The sequence below is a fragment of the Salvia hispanica genome, chromosome 5 (genome assembly GCF_023119035.1).
Source record: "Salvia hispanica cultivar TCC Black 2014 chromosome 5, UniMelb_Shisp_WGS_1.0, whole genome shotgun sequence".
NCBI classification, from domain to species: domain Eukaryota; kingdom Viridiplantae; phylum Streptophyta; class Magnoliopsida; order Lamiales; family Lamiaceae; genus Salvia; species Salvia hispanica.
This window is the reverse complement of record NC_062969.1, coordinates 20,967,346-20,979,117: the sequence shown is the minus strand read 5'-3', so window position 1 is coordinate 20,979,117 and position 11,772 is coordinate 20,967,346. Positions and strand designations below refer to the sequence as shown.

General features: G+C 36.2%; 1 protein-coding gene across 1 annotated transcript; it reads left to right on the top strand.

Annotated features, from left to right (window-relative positions):
* Positions 1 to 3,689: 3,689 nt before the first annotated feature.
* Positions 3,690 to 4,298, top strand: LOC125189608. Its single transcript, XM_048086869.1, has one exon. It carries the CDS (start codon positions 3,690 to 3,692, stop codon positions 4,296 to 4,298), a length of 609 nt encoding a protein of 202 aa, XP_047942826.1.
* Positions 4,299 to 11,772: the final 7,474 nt, after the last annotated feature.

The following is an 11,772-nucleotide window of genomic DNA, read 5'->3' as shown; positions in this document are numbered from 1 at the left end:
GTTAATTATTTAATGGGTGAGCCCAACACTTAAATCATTTTATGGATCCCCTTACTAGCCCATTAAGTCTATTATAAATAGTGAGGAGTATGGAAAATCCTAAAAACCACACACAAGACAACACACTCCAAAACCCTAACCCTAGCCGCCAAAATCGGCGCCTCTCTCTCTCTCCCTCTTGGTCTCGATTTTCGTGCCTAGCACGTGGGAGAATTAGGGGTTTGATCTTTGTTCTTGTTCTATCCTAACTCATAGGATTAGATCGAGACAATCTCGTGTTTGTGATCGGTTTTTCCTAGATCTCTTCAAAGCTATTTGTTGATTATTCAAGATCCGCCCACACAAATGAGTGATCAAGGACAAGGGAATAGTACGGAAGATACATGATCGATAAACCAAGGATCTCCGGGTGGTGCAGCTAGCAACGTCAATCCAATGATGGATCAAGAGGTAACAATCGAATCTACATCGAATATGCATGATTATGTGCATAAAATTGGAGTCGAATGCATAATCACCTAAATAGATCCGTTAAGGACCTGTTTGTTTTCCGTGTCTTCCGCTGCGGTAGTCCCAACAATTGGTATCAGAGCCAATTTTTAGGCTCTGATGATGTATTTGATTAATTGAATTTTTCGAAAATTGTAGTGTAAAAACTTGGGATTTTCAAAAATAATGCAATGTGTGTTAGATCTATGTTTTTCTTGATTTTCTTTTTGGATCTATGATATGATGTTCTAGATCGATGAAAGAATATTATGAATCTTGAATTTTATTCAAGTTTTTCACAAAAATATTCTAGATCTATGATGAACATCATTAGATCTATATATTCTAAGTAATATATACTAGATTATATGTTTGTTGATTACATATATGTATGTGTTTAAGTGAATATGTGTTTGAATCAAGAAATAAAGTGGTCCATGATTGAATACTTGGATCGATGAAAGAATATTATGAATCTTGAATTTTACTCTAGTATTTCACAAGAATATTCTAGATCTAAGCAAGTATTCATAGATCTATAGTTTTATGTTCTTAATATGCTAGAATCATTTAAATTGCTAATTGCTTGATATTTAAATGTGCATATTGGTTTGAACATAAAAGATTGTTACAAATTGAGAAACGATTAATTAAGATTTAAGATAGCGGTCAAGCGAAGTGACCGCGATGAATCAAGTTAATTAAATCGAAAACGACTAATGAACGCAAGGGTTAAACCCTAGATAGGTTCATATACCGGGCTGCCTTCATCGGGGATCACCGATCCAGATCTGGTGAGAAAAGGCGGCGGCGGCTTCGGCTGGTCGAAGGTGTCAGCGGGCAGCAGCTCCGGCAGCGACTGCATCGTCTTTGGACAGCAGCGCCGGGCAGCGGCTGCACAACCGTGTGACGGCAGCGGCGTCTTCAAGGAGTCAGCGGCAGAGCTGCCCCATCTCCGGTCGTGGACAGCGGAGATCAGCCTCGTTGGAAAGCGGCAGCCTTGACTTCGGTTAGGGCAGCAGCCGCGGCGTTCCAGGCGACGGAGGGCAGAACAGCGTCGCGAGAAGCTGCTCCAGCAGCGGTCCTCGTTGCTGGACAGCGGCAGCTGGTCCAGTGGGAGCACGGCAGCGGCGACGGCGGAAGTCGGGCGAGGCAGCAGCGGCTGCTGCGAGGCCCAGTGGCGGGCTAAACCCTAATTAGGGTTTTGGTCGCGCCGTCTCGTCTTCGTTTTCATTTCGTTTCTTAATACACAAGTAATTTATAATTGTGGTTTAAAATCCTAAACCTAGAATAATTAAATATCTTGTGGAAATTAGAATGATTTCGCAATTAAATCAAGATTCTAATTTAAAAGAGAATAATTGCTTTCTTTAAATATTGCCAATTGAATAATTAGTCAAATAATTGATTTAATTTGTTAATTAGTTGATTTTGGTGGATTATTTCCATCTAGATAATATCATGATAATTAGCATAAGGAAATTCAATATTTGATTGATCTAATTTTTGGCTTTTCCATAATTGGATGGAATTTTAAAGAATATTCTCTCTATATGCTTTCATATTTTATTTTTAAGGTTTAATTGAAATTGTCTTTATTTTAATTGGTGTGTTATGGAATTATATCCTAGAAATATACCTAAGGAAAAGACATAAGTTTTCAATTGTTTTATAAACCTTAAAATTTCGAAAGTTACATGTATATTAATTGGATGGATTTTAATTGGAATCTAATTCCTAGTTTAAATTTTGTCTTTAATATGATGTAGGTGAATTTTATTTCATCTAGATAACATTGGTTTAATTAAAGAAGTGAAAAATTCATTTGGCATTAACATGCTACTTAAATCCTAAATTATTAAAGTTTGAAATAGTTAATTGGATTTTAATTGGAATTCAATTCCTAGTTTAATTTGAATTTTATCTTTAATTTTGATGAAGGTGAATTTATTTCATCTAGATAACATCAAATGTGATTTAAAGGTATGAAAATTCATAGAGCATTAATTTTGCTATTAAATCCTTAATTATTTATTTAAATTGAATTTTGTCTTTAATATTGATGAAGGTGAATTTTATTTCATCTAGAAAGCATCATAATAAAGATGTAATAAAATTCTTATCATGTGATTTTGTGAAAGCTATGAGAAATTTAATTCTCGAATTTAATTGGTGTGTTTTAAATGGATTTAGTCTTGATTGGATAAACGCATCTAAGTGTGCATTTAAATTGAGACTTAGCTAATCTTTTATGATATACACCTAGACATTAATTTTAGGATAAGGATGGATTAATTCTATCTAAGAAAATCCTAATAGTATTAAAAGGTAATTCTAATAATCAAGATATGTTATTTTAACTAATAATGTATGATTGTTTAAGATTGGACTTAATGTCTAGATAATCTTGTTTATGTGAAGATAGAATTTTAATTCTATCTATTTATTTTAGATGCTTAATTAAATGATCAAGTTTTGTCATTATGTTTATGTGAACCTTTTGTAAATGTGTTTACATGTTTTATTGATGAAAGATGGATATTTATTTTGAGTTATGATTTTATTTGTTAAAATCTAGTTTAACTCATGCATCACCTATGTACTTATTGCATTGCATGCATAGCTAGTACATGTTTAATTATTCTTTGAATGTGGATACCTGCCTTATCTGCTTAAGTGATAATTAAACTATTAAAACCACCAACAAGAAAATATGAAGCGATAATTACAACACGTTTGTATATGGCCTCCATAAAATTGGTCTTAGTGTGAAGTAGTGACCGGCCTGTCTTTACGGGAGGAACATTACCAGTTCGTAAGTTTGGACTTCTCTAGATAAAGGTTATTAAAATCGTAAAATTAGTTTTTCAGTAATATCGCGACTGGTCTTTACCGGAGCAATATTGCTGCGAAATTATAAGGATTGTATTTTAATAATGCTTAGAGGGAGCTATAGGAGGAGGTGCTTGTCCGGTTCGACCTTTCTTTAGAGGAGTTCACGTACAAGTAAAGAATCCTTAGTGCTTAATTTTATGGTTATACGCTTTAGCAGTGTTAGTAAGACACGGCTTCCTAGTAGAAGAACGTTTGTGCTTGATTTTTGTGGATGTAAAATTGATGAATTGTTTTGTGGTTATTTGCAATTCCTTGAAATTTTACATGTTTATATTATTGGTATTTGTTCTCAGCTTGAACGAAAGATGATTGATACTTGGGATATTTACTATGCCATACTTAGTTCGAGGAAGCGTGACTCTGAATTGTTTAAGGAATGGAAAAGTAAACTTGATGTTGATCGTTTGATCAATGACTTGAGATTGATTCTCAGCAAGAATCGTCCGCCCACATACCATCTACAAGGAAAGGACAAGGAGATTCGTGATCAGTGGCATACCGCGGAATGTCATCTCAAGGGCTTCGTTTTAGCCAGTGTTGGCAATGCCCTTGAGAGGTTTGACAAACCCAAAAGGCCGTTGGTCAACAAGCCCACGTGGTTTGAAGAAAAGTCCTCTAAGGCAAGAGCTGGTATCGCTGTGAAGCATTTAAGGCATGATGTATTTGAAGAGGGCCAAGACGTGGGGGTATATGCCCTAGTCATGCTTGGCTACTTCAATAAACTTCACTTGTCGGGAGGAAAAGTTGACCCAAAATCCCAACAGATAATGATCCTTGATGGGCTTCCAGATAGCTTTAATGAAGTCAGAAATGAAATTTTGTTTAGCAACAAAAAGTTTTCGTTTTTGGAGCTTTATAACAAGCTTGTGATTGCTCAAACAAAGATGAAAAGAAGAGGTGGACTTTTGAGTTGACCATGTTCAAGTCAGAAGAGTTTATTTTTGCTTTTATGTTTAGTTTGTTGAATTTTAAGTGTAACAGCCCGGCATTTCTAGGGTATAATAAAAGCAGCGACTGCTACTTAGGCGAACTTAAATACAACAAGAACAGAGGCTAGGGTTTCAATTAAAGAGATTTACCCTAGCAATTAATGAAGATCAAGGCAATAAGTCAACGGCTAACTTACGAGAATCAAGACTTAATAGATTAGGCTCAAAAGTCAAAGGTTTAGCCTAATTCCAACAAAACGCAATAATTCCCCTCATTCCAAAACAAAGAATTAAGTTCACCATAACCAAAAATAATAAGTTTTCCAAAAATATTCAGCGGAAGCATATCAAGAGAAAGCGGAGCCATGTATGAAGACACGACTACACTTATTGTTCCAAACATCCATTTTATTCGATTCAATCTTCTCAACACCACCGACCGCCCATCGCCGCTCAACCTGCACATAGGGAAAACACATGCAGGGCTGAGTATTTTAAACATACTCAGTGGACTCATGCCAAAACATTTTAATAGTTATGCCACCCTTACCATAGTGAACTCGAGGTTTTGCATTTATTTAAAGATAAGCATCGAGTATCACAAAAATATATCATGGACTGGCCAGTCAAATAATACCTCCCATTTTCTCATCAATCATCATTTCATAGTGCGACGAAAGTGTGGCCACACTTTTCGCCCACGAGACCGGCCGACTAGCAAGGACGGCTCCCGATCCCACCGTGTACACAGCCTGGTAGGGTTTGCGGCCCATACTCAGACCCGAATTCGTTTAATCATAGCCACTGTAGCCTAATGGAGCGTACTCACAATCTAGGCATCAGGCACTCACAATATCCAAAATAATTCATAGGCATGGCATAACAGTTTAATCCACCCTTATTTCTCCAACATCATAATTTGCACATAGAAGAGAGTTTAGAATAAAGCCCACCTCGATTTCTTTCGAGTTCAACAAAAATGCACTTCTTCTTGATATCCCACCGGGAACGCGAACTATCACCTTTAGTTCATATTTTTCAAATAAGTCTCAAATCATAGATTAAAATTATGCATGATCTCTCGTTTCCCTTTTCCCTTCGATTATTTTCAAAATCAACAATCAAACTCAAAGTACGATTATCATATCGTTTTTATCACACAACAACTCCAGATTTATCATCAAATCGTGTCACGCATGAGTGCTTTTCTCCACACAACACACGCACACACACCACACACATGTGCATGCCTACCGAGGCATGCACATACACACGCACACTCTCGGACACACACACACACACACACACACATGCATCCAATATCACCGATTAATTTCCCCCTTCACTCGTTCTAGATGCATGTGGACTCAAGAACACCGATTGATCGGTAGGAGAAGAAAAGATTAATAATAGAAGTACCTTTTCTTGCAAAAACAAACGGTAGAAACAAGTAGAATCTTGATTCTTCAATGAATTCTTGAATTGCAGCTTCAATTCTTCTCCAAAAGATGAAGAATTAATGGAGAAAGTTGAATAAAAATTTGAGAGAGTGGGAGAAAGAGAGATGTCGAGATTTTTGGGAGTGGGGGGCGGTTTCTGTAGTGCTAGGGTTTTGATTTCTCTCCTCTTATTTATAGAGTGCAAGATATACTCCAATAATTAAATAAATAAAGATTTGGGAGAGATTTGTTGGTTGAAGAGGCCGAAAATTTGGAGAGGAAATAGGGGATTTCGAATTTTTGGCTATTTAATTAGCCTATGATTTATTTTTGAATATTTCACGGAGTAGAATAAAATATCACGGAGCAAGAATAATAATAATACTAATCCTTTCCCATTAAATAGGAATAGGCGTGTAGTTTCAATTCCTCAAAGGGATTTAATTCAAAAATCCTAATTAAATTAGGATATGGTGAGATCTTTTTAGATTTGGCAAGATATGCTAGGATATTTGAATTTAATTATGGAAGAGAATCAATAAGGGATCAAATAATAGAATAAAATAATCCCTTCTCCCATAATAGGGATTTTCGAAAAATCCCTCTAGACCAACATAGGGTTTTCGAAATTTTCATCAATTAAATAGGAATAATCGGACATTGGATTTAATTTGGATAATTATCCCAAGCAATAATTAAATCCAAGAAAAATAGGATTTCTTCCAAATAAATAGGAGAGGGTCGAAAATTCCACATGATTAAATAATGCTCCTATTAAATTCTCATTCATCCCTTAGGATATTATTTCACCACAATTTTTCCCACATCAAAATATCCACATATTCGGATTTCCACCTCCACTTCACATTTTTCAACGACTTTGACCATTCCACGGCCACGTCATATTTTCCACAATGTTGACTATTCAATAGCCACGTCACATATTCAACAAGTTGACCATTCAACTTAATCTCAACTCAAAATCGCAATTAGGTCACATAGAATATTGCAATTTATCACTCATCATTTAATTTCACATATCATAGCATTAAAAGCATTTAATGCAAAATTTCCACGTCACAAAAATTAGGGTTCGAAAAAGTTGAATTTTAAGAGTTTTTGATATTGTTTGGTTTTGATATCATATGGATTATTGATATGAAATTTTATTCCTAGTTTATCAATTATGTTTTTGGATAATCAATTCATTTTATAATGCTTTCATTATTAGATAAATGAAGTTTTGATCATCCAATTATTTATGACATCAAATGTAACATGGTTAATATCAAAATTGTTTACTTGTGATTAAAATTGTTGATTCAATTATTATGAAGTTATCTTCTAGAAATATTGATTATTAAGTTTCTTTAATCCTTAAGTCTTTTGAACCATTATTTTGTTGATGAGTCAATAGAACATTAATGTTCGACATGGATTCAATACAAAGTAAAATGATCTTATGATCGCGTTTGTTCAAATAAAGGTGTAAGAAAAATAATCACAATAATTGATTACAAGACAAGTAAATTAAATTCAACTAGAAACAAGATAAGTATTTGTTATAAATACTAGAAGTTCTTGTATAGTAAATATAGTATGCACATTAAATTTGTTTTAATGTTCCAAGCCTAGAGTTGACTATTTGATTAGTTATTGTTTTATTTATTTTGTTGTGAAAGTGATAATTAAAATAGTGGGAGCTTTTCTTAATGAATAATTAAATTCTAAGTGTTTAATAAAAGCTTCATGGCTTGTTTTATTAAACTAGGATGAATTTAACTCCAGACATTGTTTAAATTGTTTTAATAGCCTTAAAGAATATTGAGACTGGTATTTTTTTACTTTTAAAAGTGGGAGCTAAATTTTGTCTCATAGAATATTCATAAATGGAATTAAGGTAATGTTTGATAGAGTTAAAGGGGTTCACACCCTAGAATGAAAGAAGTGATGAATTGCACACTTTCTAAGACTCTAATAACATTAAAAGACATTTCCAAGTTAGCTATTAAAAATTAGAATTACTTTTGGGTTTCCAAAGGAAGTATTTCTAAAATTCACAACAAATGGTTAAATAAATGAACTCTTGGAATTTATGACTATAAAACAAAGAATGCAATCATTCGGTTTTATTTTGTCATAAGGACTAATTTCCATTTAGTCATTGTGATAAGGTAATTATGTTCATACATAAATTTACATCACAAATTATATAGCAAGGATAATACCAAGTAAGGTTGGTATTATATAATTAAATTTTTGAGAATCATATTCGACATGATTAAAACTTTATATATTGCTATAGGTATTCTACTTTGATAGAGGAATATGTATAAGTGCACTTGAGAAAGGCACATAAAATTATTCCACTGGATCAAAGGGCCTAGAAATATTTTGGTCAAATAATCGTGCTCATTAGCAAGAATTAAGGTTATAAATTACAAGTATATTTTCGTTTTATGTACTCTAGCAAACTATATTGGTAGATTCTTTTAAAGAATTATAGTTTTGAGTACATAGTGGCCAAAGCCTGCTTTGAGTATAAGTGGGAGAAAATGTGTGTGAATGTGTAGCACAAGGCCAATAAAGCGGTAGGTATACTCGAAAGCATTCTTTGAGTATAAGTGGGAGATTGTTGGGGTTTGTATACTAAAAGATGCTTCGAGCGTACATGCCTTTGTACAGTCAGCTTGTGCATGTATACAAGAAACGCCACGTCCACTTGTTTACCTAATTATGAGAATAAATAATTTAATATAATGGTTTATTATTGAAATATGATAAACAAGTCTAAGGCTTTTTACTAAGAAGGTCAAGTAGGGAAATTCGATGAATCTCCTCATGAGTTTTCCAGTAGGGGACTTGGCCAGATCTAGTAAGAAGAAAAACGTATTCACAACCTAGATAGGCTTTGGCTACCTATTGGTACGGTTGCGGTGTTTGTGATAATTCTCTCTTACCTAAGAAGAGATTAGTAACACCGGTGTGGTAAAGCACTGAAAGGATCTAATCCGAAATGTATTCTTTATTGCTATCTACTGAAAGAATATATTTTAGAAAGTTTAGTATTTTCTAGTCTATGATATTAATATCAATATTGTTCATTCAATCAAACGCCACATTGATTTATCAATGTGAGAGTTTGTACGTTACTCAAGTTCATGATATCTTGGGTGGTAGTAATTGAATAACATGAAAGTATTGGAATATTATTTCATAGAATTCGCGTGCCCAGTGTGGTATGATTAAATCCCTAAGGGGTAATCCCCAAGAGGTGTTTGAAAAAGGAATTTATTATTCAAAAAACTGCGCAGTTGGAATTTATTCCACGAATAATAAATAAAGTTTCAAAATAGAAAAACTCTTTGGAGAATTAATTTAATTCTATTCACATAGCAGACAAAAGAATTAAATTGACGGATCAAGATAATCTTAAACGCGGGAAATATTATAAAATAAAATGGACCCAAGTTATTTGTAATTTGGTGATTTAAGTGGGAGTGCAATATTATTCTTTAGTGGAACAAAATAATATTCCATTGATAATATATTAAATCATGGATCATTTGATTTAATTAGTTAATTATCTAATGGGTGAGCCCAACACTTAAATCATTCCATGGATCCCCTTACTAGCCCATTAAGTCTATTATAAATAGTGAGGAGTATGGAAAACCCCAAAAACCACACACAAGACAACACACTCCAAAACCCTAACCCTAACCGCCCAAAATCGGCGCCTCTCTCTCTCTCTCCCTCTTGGTCTCGATTTTCGTGCCTAGCACGTGGGAGAATTAGGGGTTTGATCTTTGTTCTTGTTCTATCCTAACTCATAGGATTAGATTGAGACAATCTCGTGTTTGTGATCGGTTTTTCCTAGATCTCTTCAAAGCTATTTGTTGATTATTCAAGATCCACCCACACGAATGAGTGATCAAGGACAAGGGAATAGTACAGAAGATTCGTGGTCGATAAACCAAGGATCTCCAGGTGGTGCAGCTAGCAACGTCAATCCAATGATGGATCAAGAGGTAACAATCGAATCTACATCGAATATGCATGATTATGTGTTTATTTGATGTTATATCTATAGATCTATGTTTATTGCATAAAATTGGTGTTGAATGCATAATCACCTAAATAGATCAGTTAAGGACCTGTTTGTTTTCCGTGTCTTCCGCTGCGGAATTCCCAACAAATGGCTGATCAAGTTGAAGATGATCTAGAGCTCGCAACGTTGAATGCGCATGCCGATGGAGATCCCCCGCAAGCCATAGTGGTCACCCCAGGCCAAACAACCTGTGATGTTAAACCCCATGTTATTGCAATTTTGCCAACATACTGTGGGAAGAGTTACGAAGGACCCTACGAGTTTCTTAATGAGTTCGGAAAAATTTGTAAAGCACAGAGGACACCAGCAGGGGCAAGCGAGGATGACTACAGATTGAAAGTCCTACCGTTTGTCCTAAAAGGAGAGGCCTACCAGCCAACTCCATCAACACATGGGCCGATTTCAAGTCAGCCTTCCTGGCTGAATTTTTTCCTTCATCGAAGACAAGTGCACTGAAGAGGAAGATATATTATGTGTGAGGAAAGAGTATGATGAAACCATGAGCGATTACAGCATGAAAAATACATGAGCCTTTTGGAGTCATGCACCACACCTTTTATGAAGGGATTAACAAGGAGACGAAGGATCTGGCGAATTCGTCATCTGGAGGTGGCTTCACACAGCTGAGGGTTAGTGAAGCAAAGAAGGTCCTACGCAAACTGTTGAATGCAAAAAAAAACGTACGACCACACAAGGGACGGGTACAACAGAGAGAGAGTAGCAGGTGCTTCGGCTACTGACCAGGAAGAGGGGATAGATCTAAAAATGGAAGAAATAAAGAAGGAGTTGCTTAGCGCAATCAAACATAACACTCCACCACCTTCTCCAACTGGTGGTAACGAGGCTCCAGAGCCGCCGTATGATTAACCAACCGACCTTCCTGATGTGGAGCAAGCCAATGTCGCAGGGTACTTCAATTCTAATGGGAATTGGATTCCGGGGAAGCAGAGGGACGCACCATGGAGGGATCACCAGAATTTCCGATGAGGAGATAACAATCAGAATCAGAACCGAGGTCAAGGTCAGAATCAGCCCAATCCCCACCATAACCATAATTTCAACCGTGGCCCAATGAATCCTTACCACCAATCTAACTGGGCAAGAAGGAACTAGCAACCTCATAATCAAAACCTGAACCCTGTTTATGTGCCACTCCATCAGCGAAACTATCAAAATCAGAACCAAAACTAGTCCCATAACCAAAACCAAAATCAGTTTCAAGGCCAAAACCAGAACCAGAACCAACACAACCAAGACTAGTACAACCCTCCTGCTCAGTATAACCAATACCCACCGAACCAAAACCAACAGAATTTCCAGAACTACCAGCAAAACCCACCACCCCACTACAACCAGCACCAAGGTTCAAATCAGTTCCATCACCCAAACAGGTCAAGGAGGTCTATGGAAGATATGATGGGAGAGATGCTCGCTTTGCAGCAGAGTATCAAAAGCGACTTGCAGTGCTGAGTGACACCGTCTCGGTGGAAGAACTCAAGAGGCCTCTGCCTCAGATGGAGGAGCCGTTTTTCCTAGAAAGAGAGCCTATTGGGAAGGGAAAGATGAAAGAAGCACCGCCTGGGAACTGAGTGTCTTGAAGAAATAGTACCCACATCGGAGCCTCGAACCCAAGAGGCACCCAAGGAAAATCTGAAGAAGCTGGCTGAAGAAGCAAATGGGGAGAAAACGTTTCCTTATCGGTTACAAAAAGGAAGAAAGAAAACCCTGTGGATTTCCTATCAATCTTTGGGAAGCTGGATGTTACTATACCATTCCTCCAAGCCGTAAGACTACCCCCGCTGGGGAAGCCCAGGAGGATGGAAAAATCATGGTGGAGGGGATAGCATCGGCTATTGTGCAGGAGAAACTACCTCCCAAGAGAGCCGACCTAGGTATGTTCACTTTACCC

Coding starts and splice junctions, on each gene's coding strand:
- LOC125189608 (XM_048086869.1), top strand. CDS start 3,690: ATGATTGATACTTGGGATATTTACTATGCCATACTTAGTTCGAGGAAG.